The sequence below is a fragment of the Canis lupus genome, chromosome 30, assembly GCF_011100685.1.
Source record: "Canis lupus familiaris isolate Mischka breed German Shepherd chromosome 30, alternate assembly UU_Cfam_GSD_1.0, whole genome shotgun sequence".
Lineage (NCBI taxonomy): Eukaryota > Metazoa > Chordata > Mammalia > Carnivora > Canidae > Canis > Canis lupus.
Genome location: NC_049251.1, coordinates 10,508,632 through 10,530,320, shown reverse-complemented (window position 1 = coordinate 10,530,320; position 21,689 = coordinate 10,508,632). Strand labels below are relative to the sequence as shown.

General features: G+C 43.0%; 2 protein-coding genes across 6 annotated transcripts in view; one reads left to right on the top strand and one right to left on the bottom strand.

Annotated features, from left to right (window-relative positions):
• TUBGCP4 (tubulin gamma complex associated protein 4) overlaps positions 1 to 10,084 on the bottom strand; it is a 35,999-nt gene extending 25,915 nt beyond the window's left edge. The window contains exons 1-4 of one of the 2 annotated variants that reach the window (XM_038580241.1): positions 9,952 to 10,084; positions 5,091 to 5,219; positions 1,433 to 1,555; positions 999 to 1,052 (exon numbers count right to left, since the gene is read on the bottom strand). In XM_038580241.1, the coding sequence (XP_038436169.1) occupies positions 999 to 1,052; positions 1,433 to 1,555; positions 5,091 to 5,219; positions 9,952 to 10,029 (384 nt within the window). In that variant the 5' untranslated portion in view covers positions 10,030 to 10,084. Of the gene's footprint in view, positions 1 to 998; positions 1,053 to 1,432; positions 1,556 to 5,090; positions 5,220 to 9,419; positions 9,620 to 9,951 lie in introns of those variants that run through there. The other variant, XM_038580240.1, reaches the window with a different exon arrangement.
• Positions 10,085 to 10,269: 185 nt separating this feature from the next.
• On the top strand, positions 10,270 to 21,114 carry ZSCAN29 (zinc finger and SCAN domain containing 29). 4 transcript variants are annotated; one of them, XM_038580239.1, is made up of 6 exons: positions 10,270 to 10,407; positions 11,367 to 11,798; positions 12,281 to 12,485; positions 14,287 to 14,982; positions 16,224 to 16,694; positions 17,949 to 21,114. In XM_038580239.1, exons 2-6 carry the CDS (start codon positions 11,481 to 11,483, stop codon positions 18,818 to 18,820), a joined length of 2,562 nt encoding a protein of 853 aa, XP_038436167.1. In that variant the 5' UTR covers positions 10,270 to 10,407; positions 11,367 to 11,480; the 3' UTR covers positions 18,821 to 21,114. The 4 variants fall into 4 exon arrangements, with proteins under 4 accessions (XP_038436167.1, XP_038436165.1, XP_038436166.1 ...); XM_038580237.1 differs by having other exon boundaries at positions 10,290 to 10,842; XM_038580238.1 differs by having other exon boundaries at positions 10,290 to 10,870.
• The last annotated feature ends 575 nt before the right edge of the window (positions 21,115 to 21,689 follow it).

Below are 21,689 nucleotides of genomic sequence, written 5' to 3'. Positions count from 1 at the left end.
TGGTTGCAGAGAGAGAATGACCCAAAGAAACCGTTTCAGGGCATCCCCAGTGGCACAGCGATTTAGCGCCACCTGCAGCCCGGGGTGTGATCCTGGAGACCGGGGATCGAGTCCCACGTCAGGCTCCCTGCATGGAGTCTGCTTCTCCCTCTGCCTGTGTCTCTGCCTCCCTCTCTCTCTCTCTGAATAAATAAAATTAAAAAAAAAAAAAAAGAAACAGTTTCTATTTCTGAGGCTAGCATAATTGTTAATATTAAAGGCAACACAGGGCATTAATATCAGACATTAGATTTTAATTAAATTTGGAGCTTTCTAAACAGTTCTAATCTCAGAAAGCATACAAAATATAAAATGCTGGGCTCTGAATCCAGAAGGAAAAATGTTCTCAAAAATACTGTCTTAAGTTATATTATTATTTTTTTAATAGATTTAATTTTTAAAGTTTTTTAGGGATCCCTGGGTGGCTCAGCGGTTTAGCGCCTGCCTTTGGCCCAGGGCGTGATCCTGGAGTCCGGGGATCAAGTCCCACATCAGGCTCCCTGCATGGAGCCTGCTTCTCCCTCTGCCTGTGTCTCTGCCTCTCTCTCTCTCTCTTTCTCTGTCATGAATAAATAAATAAAATCTTAAAAAAAAAAAAAGTTTTTTAGAGAGAGTGGGTGGGCAGAGGGAAAGAAAGAATCCAAAGCAGGCTGCACGCCTGGTGCAGAGCTTGATGCAGAGCTTGATCTCACAGACCTGTGATCATGACCTGAGCCAAAATCAAGAGTCAGATGCTTAATTGACTGAGCCTCACTCAGGCGCTCCCTCTTTTTTTTAATTCCTCATTATTTAAAAAAGATTTTTAAAGTAATCCCTCCACCCAATATGCGGCTCAAACTCACAACCCCTGAGATCAAGAGTTGCATGCTCCACTGACTGAGCCAGCCAGTACCCCTTAAGTTAGATTATTCTAACATTATCAACAGATACCATAGCATTTTATTATTTGGACAGCATACCTGATCCAAGGAATAATTGACATGTGATGTGGAAAGATGGGGGTCAGCCAAGAACTGCAACAAAAAACACTGCAATTAGGGCTCCATATAAAATACCTTGAATCTATTTGATCTCTGAAAACTAGATGGGAATCTGAGAATGGGCTCAGTGTTAGTTTTAGGCTATCGAGTATTGATAGTTTATAGATTATTAATTCTGATTTTTCAGGTGACAAAAAACAAAGCTAGGGCTCTGATAAACTCACTCAGGAACCTTTGCCATGATTTGCATGCCACTTTGACTATAGTTTGGGCAATCACAGAGAACACTGTACCCTTTAGCCATGCAGAAAATAGTTCTCTCTTTACCTGACCATATCAAAGGACATCTCAAATTCGAGAACATGCCCTAATCAGCTGTCCCAGAGACATCTTTCCTGTATCTTCTCTCTTACCTCTTGTTCTAAATCTAGCAGTGCTTGGCGATAAGGCTGCAAAACTGAATCCAGTCCTGTGCAGAAGGCCCTTAGGTAGATTCCATGGAGCCCACCTTGGCCCTGCTGAGATGGGTGGTGATCCTGAAATCAAACAAAGAGAACTCAACCTCACAGTTCAGACTCTAAAACATGAGGAAAACATTATCCTTTATTAGTGTTATTGTTTTTGCTTAAATGATTCCATATCAAAGCAGTCCTTTAGTGAGGGGAAAACTCAACTAGAGAGACAGATTTGGAGTTTTGACCTTTTAAAATGTGATAATATTTTAACTTGCCATGCAGCCTAGATGTTACAAACAATCAGGAAGGGGGTTCCTGGGTGGCTCAGTCAGTTGAGTGTCACTCTTGATTTCGGCTCAGGTCATGATCTCAGGGTTGTGAGACTGAGCCTGACACCGGGCTCTGCACTGGGTGTGGAGCCTGTTTAAGATTCTCTCTTTCGGGGATCCCTGGGTGGCGCCGCGGTTTGGCGCCTGCCTTTGGCCCAGGGCGCGATCCTGGAGACCCGGGATCGAATCCCACGTCGGGCTCCCGGTGCATGGAGCCTGCTTCTCCCTCTGCCTGTGTCTCTGCCTCTCTCTCTCTCTGTGACTATCATAAATAAATAAAAATTTAAAAAAATTAAAAAAAAAAAAAGATTCTCTCTTTCCCTCTGCCCTTCTCTCTCTCTCTCTCTCTCTCTTTCTCCCCATCTCTAAGACAAACAACCAGATAGTACCTCATACTGTCAGTGGAGATTTTTCCACAACTAACCTTATGACTTCCAGCTTAAATCCCTTTGGTAGCTTTCCATTGCCCCAGAATATCTTTTTTTTTTTTTTTTTTTGAGATTTTATTTATTTATTTACTTGACAGAGTGAGGGAGCACAGGGAGGGGGAGCAGCAGAGGGAGAGAGAGAAGCAGACCCCTGACCCCTGCTGAGTAGGGAGCCCAATGCAGAGCTCCATCCCAGGACCCTGGGATCATGACCTGAGCAGAAGGCAGAGGCTCAACCAACTGAGCCACTCAGGCACCCACCCCAGAATATCTTAACTCCTCTACATGGCATACAATGACTTCTACATTTGAGCCCTTAACTACCTCTCTAAAATTATATTTTACTGCTTCCAACATCACATTCTCATTTCCAAACTACCCACAGTTTGCCAAATGTGCCTTGCTTCTATTTCTCACCCCTATGAATCTGGATGTGTTCCACTTTTAACTGTGTACTCATCTTTGTGACAAATATCTACTCTTCCTACAGGACCCAACTCAAGCATCTCTTTTCTTAAAGCCCTTCCTAACTCTCCCTAGGAAACGAATTGCTCCCCCTTTGTTGCTTTCATAGTGTCTCTATGCTTTTCATAGCATCTATTTTTGTTTATACATCCCCTTCTCTAGACCAAGAGCTTCATGAAGGCAGGACACATACTTTATTCATCTTTGTATTTCAGCTTCTAGCACAGTTCTTTGAACACAGGGTAAATATTCACTGAATAAACAAAATAACCTCAATCCTCCTTCTAACATCTCTTTTCCTGTCTGGTAAATTCAGCAGGAGCATGAATCTGATTAGTCAACATAAGGAGTGATTAGACTCTCACCAAGAGCCTACTGACAAATACAGCTTGGCTTTCAGGAGACCTGCATTTTTTTCTAAGGGCCTCTTCTGTATTTTACACAGGGAATGGCAGAGGAAGCTGACTATAGGCTATGATGACCAGCCTCTCTAGCTAGGTACTGACTTGGGTGATCAGGCTCTGTTGGCAGTAGATACAATCACAGAATTCTACAACAAATGGGGTAGGAAACTTGGACTCTGGGGTTATGAGGCACAGTGTAGTCAGATGATGTTGCAAAAGATACTAGCAGTTCCTGAAGATAAAGGTTCACAGCTATAATAAGACTGGCATGGTTATAGGGTGAAACAGACCAGATGGGCGTACAACCAGCCAATTTTGTTTTGATCCTGTGTCATTCCAGAGAACTGAATGTCTTCATTTATCACTAAATGAAAGAGAAATTAAGTATGCTTTTTACTGTTCCAAAAAAAGAGGCACTATAGATATCTTTAGAATTTGGGAAAGCAGGAATTCACATATTATATAAGATAAAATCCATATAGTCACAGGAATACAGGACAGGTTTTTTTCTTTTAAGTGTTACTTGTAAAAATTAAAACTAAAGGCCTTCTCATCTACATAAATATATATATGGGTTGTAACTCTGATAATTCATGTGCCCTCATTAATATGATTTTATAGCAAAATGGCATTGATTAGATTTTAAGCTCACATTTAGCTTATATATTTGCAATAAAATCTTTTTGAGAGAATCTGAATCCCTGTCCCAGAGATGAAAATATAAGGTATTATTCTCCAAAAACTCTGCCCCATAGATGTCCATCCACCAAAAGTCTGACAACCAACTTATAAAACAGAAAGTACTGACTGCATTATTTCAGGAATCCTTCCTTTCTCTTTCTAGAAGTCCCTGCCTTTCTCCTCAACCAGAATCAACTGGGCAACAGTCATACTGAATCAGAGTTACACAATTCAGTAATCTTTTTACTTACCATGGACAGAATTACAGACTGTTAAAAATAAAAGGGAACTTTAAAATTTCTCTTTAAAGAAATGAGTGCTTACTATGTGCCAGGCACTTTGCATGAATTACCTTGTTTAATCTTTACAACCCTATGAGATAGGTTCCACCTATTATCCTATTTTATGGATAAGTGAACTGAGCCGTAGTTACTAAGCATTAGGTTACTGCCAAGCAGTCTATGGCTAGTAAGTGATAGAGCAGGACACAAAACCTTGACCTCTACACCATTAATCACAATTAATAGTGTACACTTCCAATTAATTCATATTAATGATAATATTTATTAAGTGCTTACTATGTGCCAAGCACTTTCTCTGATTTAACTCTTTCATTTTCTTTTTCTTTTTTTTAATTTATTTTTTATTGGTGTTCAATTTACCAACATACAGAATAACCCCCAGTGCCCGTCACCCATTCACTCCCACCCCCCCGCCCTCCTCCCCTTCTACCACCCCTAGTTCGTTTCCGAGTTAGCAGTCTTTACATTCTGTCTCCCTTTCTGATATTTCCCACACATTTCTTCTCCCTTCCCTTATATTCCCTTTCACTATTATTTATATTCCCCAAATGAATGAGAACATATAATGTTTGTCCTTCTCCAACTGACTTACTTCACTCAGCAACTCTTTCATTTTCAAATAAGAAAAATGAAGCCCAAAGACTTTAGTTGATTGTGTCCATGTGACTAAGGAAGTTAGAAGCAAAATGGGCAAAAAAGATCTGAAATGATGCACTGTGCTTTTACTGGAATTGGAACTCTGGTCCAGCTCAAACTGATTTAACTCAGGTCTCCTAAAACTCAGGCAAAGCATATTTTCTCTTATACAAACTTGCCTAAATTGGTCCCTGTGTATATCTTCTTTGTTTGAGCTAGACAGTTATCTGGCCCTCACTTGAGTAATTCCAATGATGAGAAATTCATAACACCTTGAGACTTATTTCATATCAATTACCAGTGGATTCACTCAAAACTTGACATGGCTCCTGACCTCTGGAGGTGTCCATTCCCTGGGAACAGCAGCCTACCTGTTGCTGCACATGGCCCGTGTACTGTTCAATGAACTCAGTGAAGCGAATATAGTCTGTGCCCAGCCGGCAGAGTCGGTTCAAGACACTGGTTTCACTTGGATGGAGAAATGGGAAGTCCTGTGACACCTGTAGGAAGAGGAACAGGCTAAAAACACTGATGCCTGCATATCTTTGATGTGCTTCAAATGCTTCATACTATGAATCACTTTCCTTCTCCAGATGCCCATTTAAGCTTGGTAAATTCCAAACTGCTACAAAGGTGTTGTTCTCCATCCTTGATCTAATTAATTGTTTACTGAAATAGGTGGTAGCACATGGTAAAGAATTCAAATACTACCAAATGTTGTAGATTAAAAATAAGTCGACCTCCCCACAGGTAGCTACTATTATTTGTTTCTTATGCAATCTTCCAGGGATGGCCTATAAGGATATGGGGATTTGTTTGTTATAAGATTTTATTTGACGGGATGCCTGGGTGGCTCAGCGGTTGAGCATCTGTCTTCTGCCCAGGGGGTGACCTTGGAGTCCCAGGATCGAGTCCCACATCGGGCCCCCTGCATGGAGCCTGCTTCTCCCTCTGCCTGTGTCTCTGCCTCTCTCTTTCTGTGTCTCTCATGAATAAATAAATATTTTTAAAAAAGATTTTGAGAGAGAGAGAGAGAGACTGAATGAGCAGCAGAAAGAGGGCAGAGGGAAAAGCAGACTCCCTGCTAAGCAGAAAGCTTGATCTCAGGACCCTGGGATCATGACTAGAGCCAAAGGCATATGCACTCAACCAACTGAGCCATCCACGCACCCCAGGTATATGGAGATTTTGATTTTAACAATGTCTCTTTAGTGATACTGCTCAAACCAAGATCTGTAGACTCCAGGGGTTTCGCAGACATATTCTTTTTTTTTTTTTTAATTTTTATTTATTTATGATAGTCACAGAGAGAGAGAGAGAGAGAGAGAGGCAGAGACACAGGCAGAGGGAGAAGCAGGCTCCATGCACCGGGAGCCCGACGTGGGATTCGATCCCGGGTCTCCAGGATCGCGCCCTGGGCCAAAAGCAGGCGCCAAACCGCTGAGCCACCCAGGGATCCCTCTCAGACATATTCTTAAGATTAACAAATTCTCTATAAGTTTTTAAAATTTATTTTCATTTAAAAAATAAAATTAATGTAACATACTATAATCTATAAAAGGACCATACCTGGACATATAAACATAGTGCCTATATTTTCATTTGTATTTGGTATTTCATTTCACTGGGTATTATCTTAATTGAAATGAATGCCAAACAATAACCTACTATACTTTATAAAGGTTTCATAGCAGTTCAAGTAGAAAAAGGTTGTAGGAGAGTGTATTCATTCAACCAAAATTTTTTTTATATTGTGGTAAGATACATGTAACATAAAAGTTACCATTTTAGCCATCTTTATATGTACAGTTCTGTCTGTGGCATTAAGTGCATTTTAACACTGTTGTGCATCCATCACCACCATCCATCTCCAGAGCTTTTTTATCTTCCCAAACTGAAACTCTGTATCCATTTAACATTAGCTTCCCATTATTCCCTCCTGCTAGCACCCTTCTCTCTGTCTTATAATTTTGACCATTTGAAGTACTTCAAATAAATGTAAATACAATATTTGTCCTTTGATAACTGGCTTTTTCACTTAGCATAGTGTCTCCAAGGTTAATCCATGTTGTAACATGTGTCAGAATTTCCTTCTTTCTTAAGACTTAAAAATAGTCCATTGTATGTTTGTGCAGCATTTTGTTTATCCAATTCATCTGTCAAGGGTCAATTGAGTTATTTTTACCTTTTGGCTATAGTGAATAATTCTGCTATGAACGGGGTATACAAATATCTGTTCACATCCCTTCTTTTTTTTTTTTTTTTTAAATTTATTTATGATAGTCACAGAGAGAGAGAGCGAGAGAGAGGCAGAGACACAGGCAGAGGGAGAAGCAGGCTCCATGCACCCGGGTCTCCAGGATCGCGCCCTGGGCCAAAGGCAGGGGCCAAACCGCTGCGCCACCCAGGGATCCCATCACATCCCTTCTTTAGCTTTTTTTAGGTGTATACCTAAAAAGTGAAATTGCTGGATTACTTTGTAATTCTGTTTAATTTTTTTGAGGAATCACATATTGTTTTCCACAGGGGCTATACCATTTTCCATTCCCACTAGTAATGCACAAGAATTCTAACTTCTCTCCCTCTGCCTATGTCTTTGCCTCTCTCATGAATCAATAAATAAAATCTTAAAAAAAAAAGGGGGGGGGGGACGCCTAGGTGACTCAGGGGTTGAGCGCCTGCCTTGGGCCCAGGGCGTGATCCAGGAGTCCCGGGATCGAGTCCCGCATCGAGCTCCCTGCATGGAGCCTGCTTCTCCCTCTGCCTATGTCTCTGCCTCTCTGTGTGTGTCTCTCATGAATATATAAATAAAATCTTTAAAAAAAAAAATTCTAATTTCTCCACAACCTCACCTACACTTGTCATTTTTTTTTTATAATAGTCATCCTAATGGGTATAAAATGGTATCATTTATCCTTTTGTTTTGTTTTTTTTAATTTTTATTTATTTATGATAGTCACACACACAGAGAGAGAGAGAGAGAGGCAGAGACATAGGCAGAGGGAGAAGCAGGCTCCATGCACCGGGAGCCCGACGTGGGATTCGATCCCGGGTCTCCAGGATCGCGCCCTGGGCCAAAGGCAGGCGCCAAACCACTGCGCCACCCAGGGATCCCTCATTTGTCCTTTTGATCTGCATTTCCCTAATAATCAGCTATACTGATAATCTTTTCATTTGCCTATTGGCCACTGTATATCTTCTTTGGAAGATCAACCAACTTTAAACAAACACCTATTTATCCCAAGCACTGTGTTAACAGCCCGAGATTAAATGAACAAAATCAGATGTAGTTACTGTCCCCAAGGAACTGATCATATTACATATTTATATTGTGAGTACTGTATTTTGTGGATGCCATCTTTACATGACAGTGAATGTGGTACTAAACAGGCAAAGAAGAATTTTTTTTTAAAGATTTTATCCGGTACTACTGACATCTAGTGGGTAGAGGCTATGGATGCTGCTAAACATCCTATCATGCATAGGCAGGACATACCCCCACAACAAAGAATTATCCAGTCCACAAGGTCAATAGTGCCAAGGCTGAGAAAACATGCATTAGTGTTATTCTGAACTTATCCATTTGGTAGTTTTGTTTACTTTGTAACAAATACTTGGCTTTATAGTTTTTTAAGAGCAATATGTTTGAGTTTATACTTAGGTTAATGTGCGCACATACTCAATATTATAATAAAATGATTTTTATCAATATTAGGTATTCATAACAATTCTTCCCTTTATTTGAATGTGAAAAACACTGCTCTGCAGAAAGTATACAATATTTTGCATTCCCACCAGTAATGCACAAGAATTCTAATTTCTCTCCCTCTGCCTATGTCTCTGCCTCGCTCTGTGTCTCTCTTGAATAAATAAAAACTTAAAAAAAAATGAAAGGAAGACAGCTATCTTTCCTATACTCTGTTATCTTTTTACTTCAGATAGTCAAGCTCCCACAAATACTTCTAAGCATCTTCTTCCTATATGTCTGTCATTGTGCTAGTTTTACAGGGGAAAATAAATAATGAGGGGAATCTAACTTACAGGCTTTGTACATTGAGAATGTCATTTTTCTGCTTTTTCACAGCCTAAACCGCCAATTCTTATAAGAATAGGCATGACTTATTTAAGTTTTCATTTAAATTCCAGTTAACTTAGTGAAATACTAGTTTCAGGTGTACAACACAATGATTTAACACTTCCATAACAACACCAGTGCTCACCCCAAGAAGTGCGCTCCTTAATCCCCATCACCTATTTCTCCCATTTCCCCCACTCTCCTCCCCTCTGGTAACCATCAGTTTGTTCTCTATAATTAAGAATCTGTTGCTCGGCAAAATATATATATATATATATATAAAAAGAAAAATGAAAAAATAAAAAGAATCTGTTGCTTGGTTTGGAACTGGCATGACTTTGTGATCAGACAGAGCTAAATTCAAATCCTGCCATTGCCAGGACTAGTCACCATAAATTTCTCTGAGCTTCAGTTTCCTCTTTTGTAAACTGGGGCTAACGATACCTAAGTTATTGAGAGGGCTGGATATTACTGAAAGCAGCAGAAAGGAATAGTACAGATACTCGAGGCAAGCGGACATGGGATTCAAGACCAAGCTCGCTAACTACTAGCTACCAGATACAGGGAGTCAATCTGTGAAATGGAGGTAAGTGGCTGTGAAGATTGAATGAGATGCGTATCGTACCTTCCTCCTCTTACACTCCTGGTTACATGAAAACCCCTTCCAAATTCTCCTAGTGCAGAATTTCCTGCGAAAGGAGTAATGAGAGAAACACTCCATTTTTCAGTCAACAGAACCGGCTGACCCCACACGGTGTGTGAAGCGCTGTGTATCTGGACCAGCTTGCACAGCCCGCTTTAAAGCAGTGTGAGCGTGAAAACGGGTGAAAGCGCCTCCTTCACCTTTACATCCACTTCCCTAGCAACTCTCGCTCAGACACCTCAGCCTGAAGCCGGGTCGCCGGCTCCCTCCTCCTCCCCGCAGGCGAGGCCTCCGGCTCCACCTCCGGTTGGCGGGCCCGCGCCCAGCCGCCCCGAGGTGAGGTACCGCGCGGACGCCCCTCCGCACAGGCTCGGCGACCAGCGGGCGGACTCGCCCCGCGAAACCTCAGCCCCCGCAGGCCCCGCCCTTCGAGCCTGCAGACTCCTCCCCCGGGCCTGGCGCGGGCCCGCCCATTCGGCGCTCCCGAGTTCCCGCGCTCGGAGCTGGGCCGTACCTGGAGGCCGCTCCGCTTGTTCCACGTGAAAATGGACCCTGGGTACCCGCTCAGAGCCAAGAGCAGTTCGTGGATCATTCCCAAGGCGGACCTCGAGTCCCTGTGTCCGTCGCGCCCCCCTCCAACGGTCCTCCAGGGAACCACGGAGGCGAATGCTGCCTTCTTGAAGGGCGCACAGGCCCCTGGGACAGGCGGTTCGTCCTGAACCGCAAGTGGCGAAACAACTGCTGCGGGAAGAGCGGACGGGAAAGGGGACGGGACCGGCGCCCCACGTCCCGGAAGTGTGCCGCGCTCCGCGGGGCCCACTCGCTCGCTCCTGCCGCTGCTCCGCTGGAGAAGTCTCCGTGGGTGCCCCTGCGCATGCGCCCTCCGCGCCCGAGTCGCCCGCTCGGACTTCCGGTTTGAGAGCCGGACTAGGAGGCTGGAGAGCCGGGGCTGGGGCCCGACCCTCAGAGGGTGAGGCTGGCCCGGGGGCAGAGATGCGAGTGGGTTGAGGGGCAGCCCCGAGAAGGGGACGCTCCCAGGGGTGGCTGGAGGGTGCTCTCAGGGCGCCTTAGCCCCTCGGAGGCCCCTGGAGGCGCCGCACGACGGCTCCGAGAGTGACCTGGCCGGAGGGAGCGAAGACAAAGAGGCCGGAATCCTGCACCCGCCACTCGTTGAGCCGAGTTCCGCTCCCGCGAACCCCGCAGCCCTCGGAGCCCCTGGCCAGCAACCGAACTCGTCCTCAGGAGACCCATTACTACCGCCCCCTCGGACTCCCATTCTCCACCAACTCAGTGTGACTCCCCACGCCCACCGGCCCTCGCGTCAGGAACCAAAACCAGTCTTGCCAATGCGCGAGGTTTCCCCGCCAGTAGTTCCCGAACAGTTGCTGAGCGGTGACTTAACGCTGTGAGGGGAAACAAAGACCCAGTATTCAGTACTTGATTTTTGTCCCGGGTGGGAATTGGTAGTTGTGTGGTCCGAGGGGGAGGGGAGGATGCAAAGGGCCTCCGGGAAGACTGTGGAGGTACTGGGGGAGATGAGCTGCGACCCGCTGGACAGAGGCTCTCTGTTGCCTTCAGCAGGATGGTGACTTGCCTTTAGATGCTCTTAAGGCCAGGTGTCCCATATGGTTCGGACTGACTATGCAACATTGGTCAGGGAGCTAAATGGGGTCGGGTTCGGGGGGAGGTGGAAGAAGAGCAGACAATACTTTATTCTTAGCTGCCTCCCCAGGCTGCCCTGAAAGTCACCCAGAAATGGCAGCCTCTGAAAGGTCTTTTCTCCTTCATGCTCAGTTTTGGCTTGCCGTCCTCACGTTGGTGCTACCTCAGATGGCCACGTGGAGTATACGGGAAGGCAGGCCCGCTCTTGGCAAGACTTCAGACCTACAAGTTTATTTCTTCTGATAGTGCCATCTCTCTCTACCCTAGGAAGAAACTCTTCTTACAGTTGAGAGACTCCTCTGCAGGTGATTCTCCAAGGACATGGGAAAATAGGTGTAAGCCTTCCAACCCTTAAGTGGAGGGGAGCTGCTTTCGCTGTGAATGATGGCCAAACCCACTCTGAGAGGGAATGGCACTAACCCTGAGACCTTCCGACAGCGCTTCAGGAGATTTCACTACCAGGAGGTAGCTGGGCCCCGGGAGGCTTTCAGCCAACTCTGGGAACTTTGCTGTCGTTGGCTAAGGCCGGAGGTGCGCACCAAGGAGCAGATTGTAGAATTGTTGGTGCTAGAGCAGTTCCTGACCATCTTACCTGGGGAGATCCAGAATTGGGTACAGGAGCAATGTCCAGAAAGTGGAGAGGAGGCAGTGGCTCTGGTGGAAGATTTAGAAAGAGAGCCTGGAAGACCTGGACGTTCGGTGAGAAGGGAGGGGGAATTAAGAAGTGTGTGACTGGGAAGGGGCAAGGATAAAGGGCCACATTAAGGTATCGACAGGTTTAAAGAGGGGCACAATCTCCTTTGGTGATGCTTATACTACAGGTCCTGGAACAGGTAACTTTTTCAGATAGAGCTTATCTGGAGATGCTACCTGGGTGTACCTTTGTTACCCTGTCATAATGAGTTATTCATAGTTTTACAGTTTTTTACTTAAGAGGGAAGAAAGGGGAATTATTTTTTTAGCTTGTAGGTGGGTTCATTATTTTGATCTTTTCTTTCTGGAGTTCCAGCTGCAGAATATCTAATGATATAAGAAAGACCCTTGTTTACTGTTAAACCACCTCCCCCACCAAACCTACCCAAGTCCCAAAAGGATGAACTCTTTTGGGATATTAAGTAATCTCCTCTGGGAATGCCCCTCATTATAACCTTGCAGTGACAATTAATGGGGGTTGTTTCTAGGTCACAGTCTCTGTGAAGGGGCAGGAAGTGCGCTTGGAGAAGATGACACCCCTGAAATCATCACGAGAGTTATTAAGTGTTCGGCAGGAGTCAGTGGAACCCCAACCCAGGGGCGTAACCAAGAAAGAGAGGGCAAGAAGCCCAGACCTGGGACCACAGGAGCAGATGAACCCAAAGGAGAAGCTCAGACCTTTTCAAAGGAGCGGTGAGGAGTAGATTCATATGGGAAGATAGGATGCCATTCTAAATTGGGAAGTAGGGTTGGGAGTAGTGAGTGGGAAAGGGATTTCAGGAAATGAGCTGAAATTGTAGAGTATGCAGTTGTTGGGAGACCTGAAGGTATGTAGTTCAGCTCTCTGATGTAGTATTCTTATATTTCCTCTTTTAACAAGTCTGCCAGAGGATGGCTTCTTAGTTTTTATCAGAATTAGAATTATTTTGTTTCCCCTTGGTAATGATACTAGGTCAGTATTTTCTAGATAAAAATTTTTTTGTATACTTGAAGGCACAGCCTCCTTTCAGTCATTTTCCTTCTCCAAATTGAACTATATTTGTTTCTTTAAGCTCTTCCCCAGAAGCTCCATTCTTTAGACCTACTAAGTTTTTGTCACTCTCCCTTGGAAATGAAGTCTTCCAAATATCACATTTATTGTGGAGAATTAAATGGTATTATTCCAGGGAGGGTTTGGTACATAGGGGCAGAGTAGGAATTTTACTTCAGAATTTCGCTACACTTTCTTTCAGTACAGCTCAAGTAATTATTTCGTGATTATTGTTTACTTGGTAACTCCCAGGACTCTTACCACTTTCCCCATTGTCTTTGTGCCTAGTGCTTATTGTTGTACTTGATTGTGTAGAACTTGTTTTTCTTCTTTGCACTTGGTTGAACTCCATATTATCTGTTTGGCTTTTTTTTTTTTTTTTTTTTTTAAATCATTTCTTTTACTTGTTGGTTGTTTTGAATTCTGATCTTATCATCCAAGAAGCTAGCCTTCTCAGCCATTTGTAATGGTCTCTGTTTAGTAATCCGGATGCAATCCCTCAACCCCACACAGAGACTTGCAGAATTAATCTTTTGAATATCTGCCATGTATTCCGATGCCTTGCAAGGTACTCTGCAATAAGTGAAAGTGCCTATTCTCAAAGAGCTTAGCATGTGATTGAAAGCAAGTATGTACTGAACCTAACTGTATGGAAACCATGCCAAACAATGACTTGTTCTTCAATTCATGTGACTGTAGTAGGGGTTCAGCAGAGTGGGAGATGAGGGAGGGCAGTAGGGAAGGTTTCATGGGGTGCTTTGGCAAATACAACTTCTCATAGAATGGGTTAAATTTGGAGAGGCACAGAGTGATGAATAATTTATATGCTGTGTTCTGGAGAGGAGTCTGATATGAATGGACGGTACATGGTAGGCACTTGGGTTAAGGTTGAGCTGAGGAAGCTAGAGCCTGAAGTTAGGTAGGATAGTTACTGTGGCAGTGATCCGGGTGTGAGAGGACAAAGGGTCTAGATTTGGATGGTAGCAGGAAGAACAGAGCAGAATATACTAAGGGAAAAATCCTTAGAACTTAGTGACCGTGTGAAGGAAATGGATGAATTGAAGTTTCTCCCCTACTCTCCTTCTTCTTGAAATTACTCTGAGTTTAATTCTCTAGCACCAAGTGGAAAACTAATAGGAGACAGGAGGTGACTGTTCCCAGCAGTGCCAAGACCTGCCTGTAAGTGGCGAGGAAGGCTAGGGAGCAACATGGAACAGGAGTATTTGCATTGAACACACAAACAGAACCTTTTCCTCTCTTGTCACCCTGCTCTGGAAAATATTCTTTTTTGAGGTTTTATGTATTTTCTCCACTTTCTCCACCCCATTGAACTTTCTGAAAACACTTCCTTAGACACTTTCTTTTATAAGCCTCTTGGATTCAAAAAAAGGCAGGTCTGAACTCACAGGTGTTTTTATGATCAATCCAAATTATGATATCCTTTGTTTACTTCCCTGCAAGCAGGATTTCCATTTCCTAAATCCGGTGTGGTCTCCAGGTTGGAGCAAGGAGAGCCATGGGTCCCTGATCTGGGCTCCAAGGAGAAGGAACTCCCAAGAGGCAGTCACACAGGAGATAAACAAATGCATGCTGATCTGTTATCACCTAAGAGAGAGAGAAGAAGTTGGGTGGACCAGGATTACTGGGGCTTTGAGGACGAGAAGGTAGCAGGTGTACATTGGGGCTATGAAGAGACCAGAACTCTCCTTGCAATTCTCAGTCAGACTGAGTTTTATGAGGCGCTCCGAAACTGTCATCGAAACAGCCAAGTGTACGGGGCCGTGGCTGAGCGGCTCCGAGAGTATGGCTTCTTTCGGACCTTGGAACAGTGTCGGACCAAGTTTAAAGGTCTGCAGAAGAGCTACCGGAAAGTCAAGAGTGGTCATCCACCTGAGACCTGCCCCTTCTTTGAAGAGATGGAGGCCCTGATGAGTGCCCAGGTCATTGCCTTGCCCAGTAACGGCTTGGAAGAGGCAGCCTCTCACTCTGGCCTGGTGGGCAGTGATCCTGAGACTGAGGAGCCAGGGCAAGGGGGCTGGCAGCATGAGGAAGCAGAAGAGGCTTTGGCTGAAGAGTCTGGCAGTGATGAAATGGGCCAGGAGGCCCTGCCTCAAGACCCTGAAAACTCCACTGCACCTGTTCTTTTTCGAAGCCCAAGTGGTAAGAACCTTTTCTTTTTGGGGTTCTGTGAATAGATTTGAGGAGTTATGAGATAGCATGTGTAGTCAGGAAGTTTAATGTTGCCTGTCAGCTTTGTCACTTAAATAGAGAACACAGAGGCACTTCTCAGTTCTGTGTGTATTTCATTCTCTTTTGTGGGAATATTAAGTAATAGGGAGTAATTTTAGATATTTTAAAGAAGTACTCAGAAGATTCTTAAGAGCTCTTAAAAAGACTATCATTCCTTCCATTTATTAAAAATTTTTTTTCTTATAAAATCTTTGACTGCTGAGAAAAACCTGACACTACACTATACTATCTTTAAGGAGACTATTTTTTGGGCACCTTATACAAACTGATGCTTTATATTTCCCCAGTTCTCAACATCAATTTATATTTTGTGTTCGTTTTCACTTAGCATAGCATAGTGAAGGACTGCCCAAAGCTGGGGAAACATTTTCTAAGAATCTCCTAGAGGAGATTCACAATACACATAGTAAGAAACCTTGTTGAAACACACATAGTAAACACATAACACATAAACACACATAGTAAGAAACACTTTGTTGAAATATTATTTGCCCATGGAACTGTTTTTAAGTATTATTTATTACTGTTGATATAATTTGTGTAACCATGTTGTTATGGAAAGAACACCGAAATATGAGTTGGGGCTTTGTTTTTTATCTTGACCACTCATCACCTGGGTCACCTTGGATAGTTATCTGGCCATTTCAAAACTTGTTTCCTCACTCGTAAAATGGGGCACAGCAGCAATGATAATGTGTGGTGTTACTTCAATTCTGTTCTAGGCTTGTCTTCTTATCTTCTACTTTTTCCTTTCTCAGTATCTATTTTTTTCTTTCATTCTTTTTTATTACTGGAATAAATGCAGGTAAACCAGAGACATGGCACATATGCTAGCTGCTATTATTTTCATTTTTTTTCATCTTTTTTCCACTTTTTCTCTGTCTTCCAATTCTTTCCCCAACTCCTTTATCTGCAGTGACTGGAGGATGATGGAAGCATTGTCCTCTCCAGCTGGATGTCAAGTGGGAGGAAGACACTTTGACTCTCCCTTCCCTCTACTTTGTATAGATTTTGGAAACATGAAGTATTTTTACTTTTTCACTTAGGAGCCCAAGCTTAGGTGGTTTTTCATCATGCACTTGATAGGACTGAGGAATTGAGGCTGTAAAGCCCTGGATTAAGTAGTGCTAAAATTTCTCTTTTGGTGGCAGGTGTACACTGGGGCTATGAAGAGACAAAGACTTACCTTGCAATTCTTAGTGAAACTCAGTTCTACGAAGCCCTCCGGAATTGTCACCGTAACAGCCAGTTGTATGGAGCAGTGGCTGAGCGGTTATGGGAATATGGATTTTTAAGGACACCAGAGCAGTGTCGGACCAAGTTTAAAAGCCTACAAACCAGCTATCGGAAAGTCAAGAATGGCCAAGCACCAGAGACCTGTCCCTTCTTTGAAGAGATGGATGCTCTGGTGAGTGCCAGGGTTGTTGCCCCGCCCAGTGACAGCCAGGAAGAAGAGACAGCCTCTTGCCCCATCCAGGAGACAAGTGAGACTGAAGCTGAGAAGCAAGCCGACATGGCAGAAGAGACCATAGAAGAAGATTCTGAGGATGATGAAGAGGATACTGAGGTACCCCTGGAGGTTGTCATGACTCGTGCTCCAGTCTTATTCCAGAGCCCCAGTGGTAAGATCCTTTTACTTCTTAAGGTTTAAGTAGCAACGGGGAGGCAGTAGGATTTAGGAGAAAAATCAACAATCTAAAGACCAGGAGACAGGCCTCTATACCCAGCTCTCATGGATTCTTGTGACTACCTTCTACCTTCTCTCTTCTCCAGGTTTCCTTTCTTTTCTTTTTTTTTCAGGTTTCCTTTTTATTAAGGCAGCTCAGAAGGATATAAATTATTCACCTGACTTGCCTTCTCATACTACAGCATCAGTCTGATGGGTGCAGACTTTCTAAATTTGTTATCATCTACAGCTGAACTGTTAGGCAGTTTACCTAGCAGGGAGTATGAAAGGTAACATCTCCCAAGTAGCACATTGTATACCCATAGTGAGATGAAGTTGATTTTAAAAGTTCACTTTTTTTTTTTTTAAAGATTTTATTTATTTATTCATCAGAGACACACACACACACACAGAGAGAGAGAGAGAGAGAGAGAGGCAGAGACACAGGCAGAGGGAGAAGCAGGCTCCACACAGGGAGCCCGACATGGGACTTGATCCTGGGACTCCAGGATTGCGCCCTGGGCCAAAGGCAGGCGCGAAACCGCTGAGCCACCCAGGGATCCCCCTGTTTTCATTCTTGATGTATATTGGAATTTGAGGGGAGGAGGACTCATTTAGCTCTGTTTGGATATAGAAGTTTCTCAGAGTTTTCCTGGGCATTCCTGAACCTATCTTAAATCTGGTAGGTTTTCCTTGTTATACTGAGAGGATTTTCTGAATATTGTGGGTATCCAGGAAAAGTTAAAAGAATGTATTAATCAGCCTCTGTAACAAATGAGAAGCGTGTGATAGATTACTAAGTAGAGGAGTAAAAACATTGGAATTCCAATTGGTAGTAGTCATTGGGATCCAGTGCTCCTTAATTTTTATCTTTAAACTTCTAATGTGATACTTGCCTTATCCCCAGCACATAATATTGAGGAGATGGGTAACTTTTAAAATTCTACTCTTGGGGATCCCTGGGTGGCTCAGCGGTTTAGTGCCTGCCTTTGGCCCAGGGCGTGATCCTGGAGTCCTGGGATTGAGTCCCACATCAGGCTCCAGGCATGGAGCCTGCTTCTCCCTCTGCCTGTGTCTCTGCCCCCCACTCCCCTACCCCTCCTGTGCCTCTCATGAATAAATCAAATCAAATAAATAAATTAATTAAATAAATAAATAAATAAATAAATAAATAAATAAATAAATAAATAAAATTCTATTCTTATATCAGGTTTTGAGGCTGGATTTGATAACGAAGAGAATCTAAAACGAGATATTTCTGAGGAAGTACAACTACATAGAACATTACTTGCAAGGTCTGAAAGGAAAGTTTCCCGGCGTCTTACTCAAGGTAAAGGTGGTGAGAGTGAGTATAGATCAGGACAACAGTGGGAAAATACCCCAGAGGAGAGAAGGGGAAAACCAGCATTCCCAGAGAGGAGTTTAGGTAAAGTTCTAAATCATCAGAGACCTTACTTGGGAGAAAAACCCTGTAAGTATCTCAGATACAGCAAAAGTTTTGGTCCGAACTCCCACCTTGTGCATCAGATATCTCATCAAGTGGAAAATCCATATAAATGTGCTGACTGTGGGAAAAGCTTCAGTCGGAGTGCACGCCTCATTAGACACCGGAGAATCCACACTGGAGAGAAACCTTATAAGTGTCTTGACTGTGGAAAAAGTTTCCGTGACAGTTCAAATTTCATCACCCACAGGAGAATCCACACAGGAGAGAAACCATATCAGTGTGGTGAGTGTGGAAAACGCTTCAATCAGAGCTCAAGCCTTATAATTCACCAGAGAACCCACACAGGAGAAAAGCCCTATCAATGTGAAGAGTGTGGAAAAAGCTTCAACAACAGTTCTCATTTCAGTGCACATCGGAGGATACACACAGGAGAGAGACCCCACGTGTGTCCTGACTGTGGAAAGAGCTTCAGTAAAAGTTCTGACCTACGTGCACATCATAGAACCCACACAGGAGAGAAACCCTATGGGTGTCATGACTGTGGCAAGTGCTTTAGTAAAAGTTCTGCTCTAAATAAGCACCGAGAGATCCATACACGAGAGAAACTTCTGTCACAGTCAACACCTAAGCAATAAGCCCCTGAGAATTTAAAAAGATAAATGCAGTGAAATTGTTTGAAAAAGTCTTCCAATTGTGAGATCCATCTCCTCTGCCCAACTAGCTTAGGAAACACTCTTAAGATTTACCCCACTCTGTTCCCAAGTTTTTCCTGGATCTACGAATTCCTAGGGTAGTCATCTTAAGAATGAAAAGAAGATTTCAGTCCCTCTCCTTGCCTACAGTGGAAATGACAGATAACACCTTTACCTCTCAGTGTCTATATTGTTCCTGTAGTAGAACATAGTAGTAGATGCCATGTATTTATTTATCCTGTTATTCAGCTGCATTTCAACTGGAAAAACCTATCACAGCATTTCAGGGAGAAGCTGTGAGACTTTCCTAATTGAGTGGGTCTTTTTATACAATTATGGAAATGCAAAACTGTGGCTCTTCCTGTTCGTATTAAGCCTGTGCTTAGAATGATATTTGTCAGGCAAACTCTTCATTTACCTTAAAGGAGAGTTTAATATCCATCTTGGTTCTGACCTATGAATCCTCTTGTCAAAAGCCTAGGTGTTCTAGATGGGGAAACAGGGTAAACTTTATATATTGAAGTGTGAACCCTGGATTTCTTAATTTCTTCTAAGCCCTAGAAGATCTGGAATAGAATAGTACATTTAGAGCATCTAGTTTGATTTTTTTTCTTCTGTTCCATCTTACCTGAGTTTCATCTGTCTCTTCTGGTCCAGAAGTGCAAAGAGCAAGTAAGCTGGATATGCTGATATGAAAGAAAGCAGTTAAGGCTGCCAGTAGGGGATTGTGCATTCCACACACACCAAACACCTAGTTTAGTATTATACAGCACTCCATGGGTGCTCAATACTATCCTTCATTGAGCAGATGCCACTACCATGTACCCATGGATTATGAAACAAATGGCTCTGTGCCAACAACTCTTTACCCTAATGGCAAGGAGGACAGATTATCTTTGGTCAGTGGAGTTGCCAATACTCACACACATGCACATGCAAATATTCACCTGTATAGATGTTTTTAAAAGCTCTTCAAACACAAGTGTGATTCTGTATAATCAAATAGTATTGAATTAATTGCTCATATTCCTAGTAGTATGATGAGCCCTGTACAGCACAAGGTAAACAGACCCTGTCCTTGTTCTTACAATCTAGAACAGATGACTGACATGGACAAATAATAAGTGCACATGTAGAGCTGCAACAGTTTTAGAGAACTCTAGAAATCTAGTAACATTTTGCATAAATGTTAAGGTCTAATACATTATAGTTTTTTATAAGAAAAATCTGGGAGGTATTTTCTTCTCTTTATTCAGGAAGGCTTCATGAAACAGCAAGTGTTCAAAGAAAGGAAGGTTATTGGGTAAATCAGGATGGGATGAACTTTACAAAACTAATCACAAAACTGAGTACTGAGTGGGTGAGAAATGGGGAAAGTGGAGAGCAAGGTGTTTTATGCAGATGGAGCTGAGGGCAAAGGACAGACTCTAAGGAAAGTTAGACAAAGCTTGAAGGAGCACAAAATTGAGGAAGAATATGATCTAGGCTATGCACAAGGTAGAGAACTGCCTTAACTGGAACATGGAGTGCCAGAGGCAGATCTGGAGGTGGTGATTTCATCCACCTATAGTAAATCAGGTACTGTGCTATACTTATTGATGAAACAGCCAGCTCACACTGGGGAAGAATGAGCAGTCTGAGGGGACTAGCTCCTATAAGAAACAAAGGTCAGAAACTAGTATCTTGAGAAAATACTTTAATGGGCAGGTCTGAGGAAAAAGGAATGTGAACAGATGGCTAAGGCCTGGGATAAGTAGCTGTTTCATATTCACATTTATCAGAGTCCTGTGGCCAGAATGAGATATGGAAGAGGAGTAGGGAAATAGAATATTCTGTAATTCATAGCTTGCTGTGTTAGATGAGAGGTTGATTAGGGTTCTGGTATTGACGGATCCTACTACAAAAAAATGTCCTAACATTTATTAGGAGGAGATGGTATCTCAATTATGTGGCCTAAGCAGACATGAAGATAGAAGAAACACCAGTCTAAAGCAGTGCCTCAGGATTTGAGATGGTTGTGTGTTTTTTAAATGTGTTTTTTAATATGAGCGATTACTGTCTTTAGTATATTTATGTATAGTTGTGTGTAAAAAGCACTGGTTGGGGTATCAGCAGATCTGAATTCTGGTTCCAGATGTCTTGTGTTTCCATCTCCCTTTCTGTAAAGCAGAATAATGTTTACACCTTAATCTGCCTCTCAGGGATACCATGTTAATAAAAATTATGTCTATAAAGTACCCAGTGTTTCTTCATGTGGCTCCCCCCACCAAAAATACATCTGCAATTTTTTAAGTTGTTGCTGCTATGAAAGATAAATTTTTACCTGCTTTAGGCTCCCTGTGTGGGCTTACTAGAAGTATGCCTGTTTGAATCTTAATGTTCTAGACTGAGAAACAAATTAGGATGTGGTAAAAGAGAAATTAGAATGAAAATCCTTCTGTGGTATCTGTATCCATTAGTGCAGTGGGTTAAGACCTCTTATAACTGGGCATGGAGAATAAGTGTTATTTTAAAAGATCCAGGACCAATCCCCTACCAACCTCCAGATGAAGAGAATATACATAAGGAATAGGGCAAAGGCAAACTCTCTTACTGGGGAAAGCCATTTCATCTCAAACGAGCTTACAAGCCATTTCCTACTACCCACTCTGCCATTCTTGAGGATAGAAGAAGAAATAAATAGTCTTCAAACATTCTAAGAAAGAGAAATCAAAGGATGCCACTCGGTGGTTGAGTGTCTCTGCCTTTGGCTCAGGTCGTGATCCTGCAGTCCTGGGAGCGAGTCCCACATCAGCCTGTTTCTCCCTCTGCC

Excerpts from the sequence above, each read along its gene's own strand:
- ZSCAN29 (XM_038580239.1), top strand. The coding sequence starts at position 11,481 with ATGATGGCCAAACCCACTCTGAGAGGGAATGGCACTAACCCTGAGACC. Across the intron at positions 11,799-12,280 it reads CTGGAAGACCTGGACGTTCG|GTCACAGTCTCTGTGAAGGG; the intron begins GTGAGAAGGGAG and ends GGTTGTTTCTAG. Across the intron at positions 14,983-16,223 it reads TCTTTTTCGAAGCCCAAGTG|GTGTACACTGGGGCTATGAA; the intron begins GTAAGAACCTTT and ends TTTTGGTGGCAG.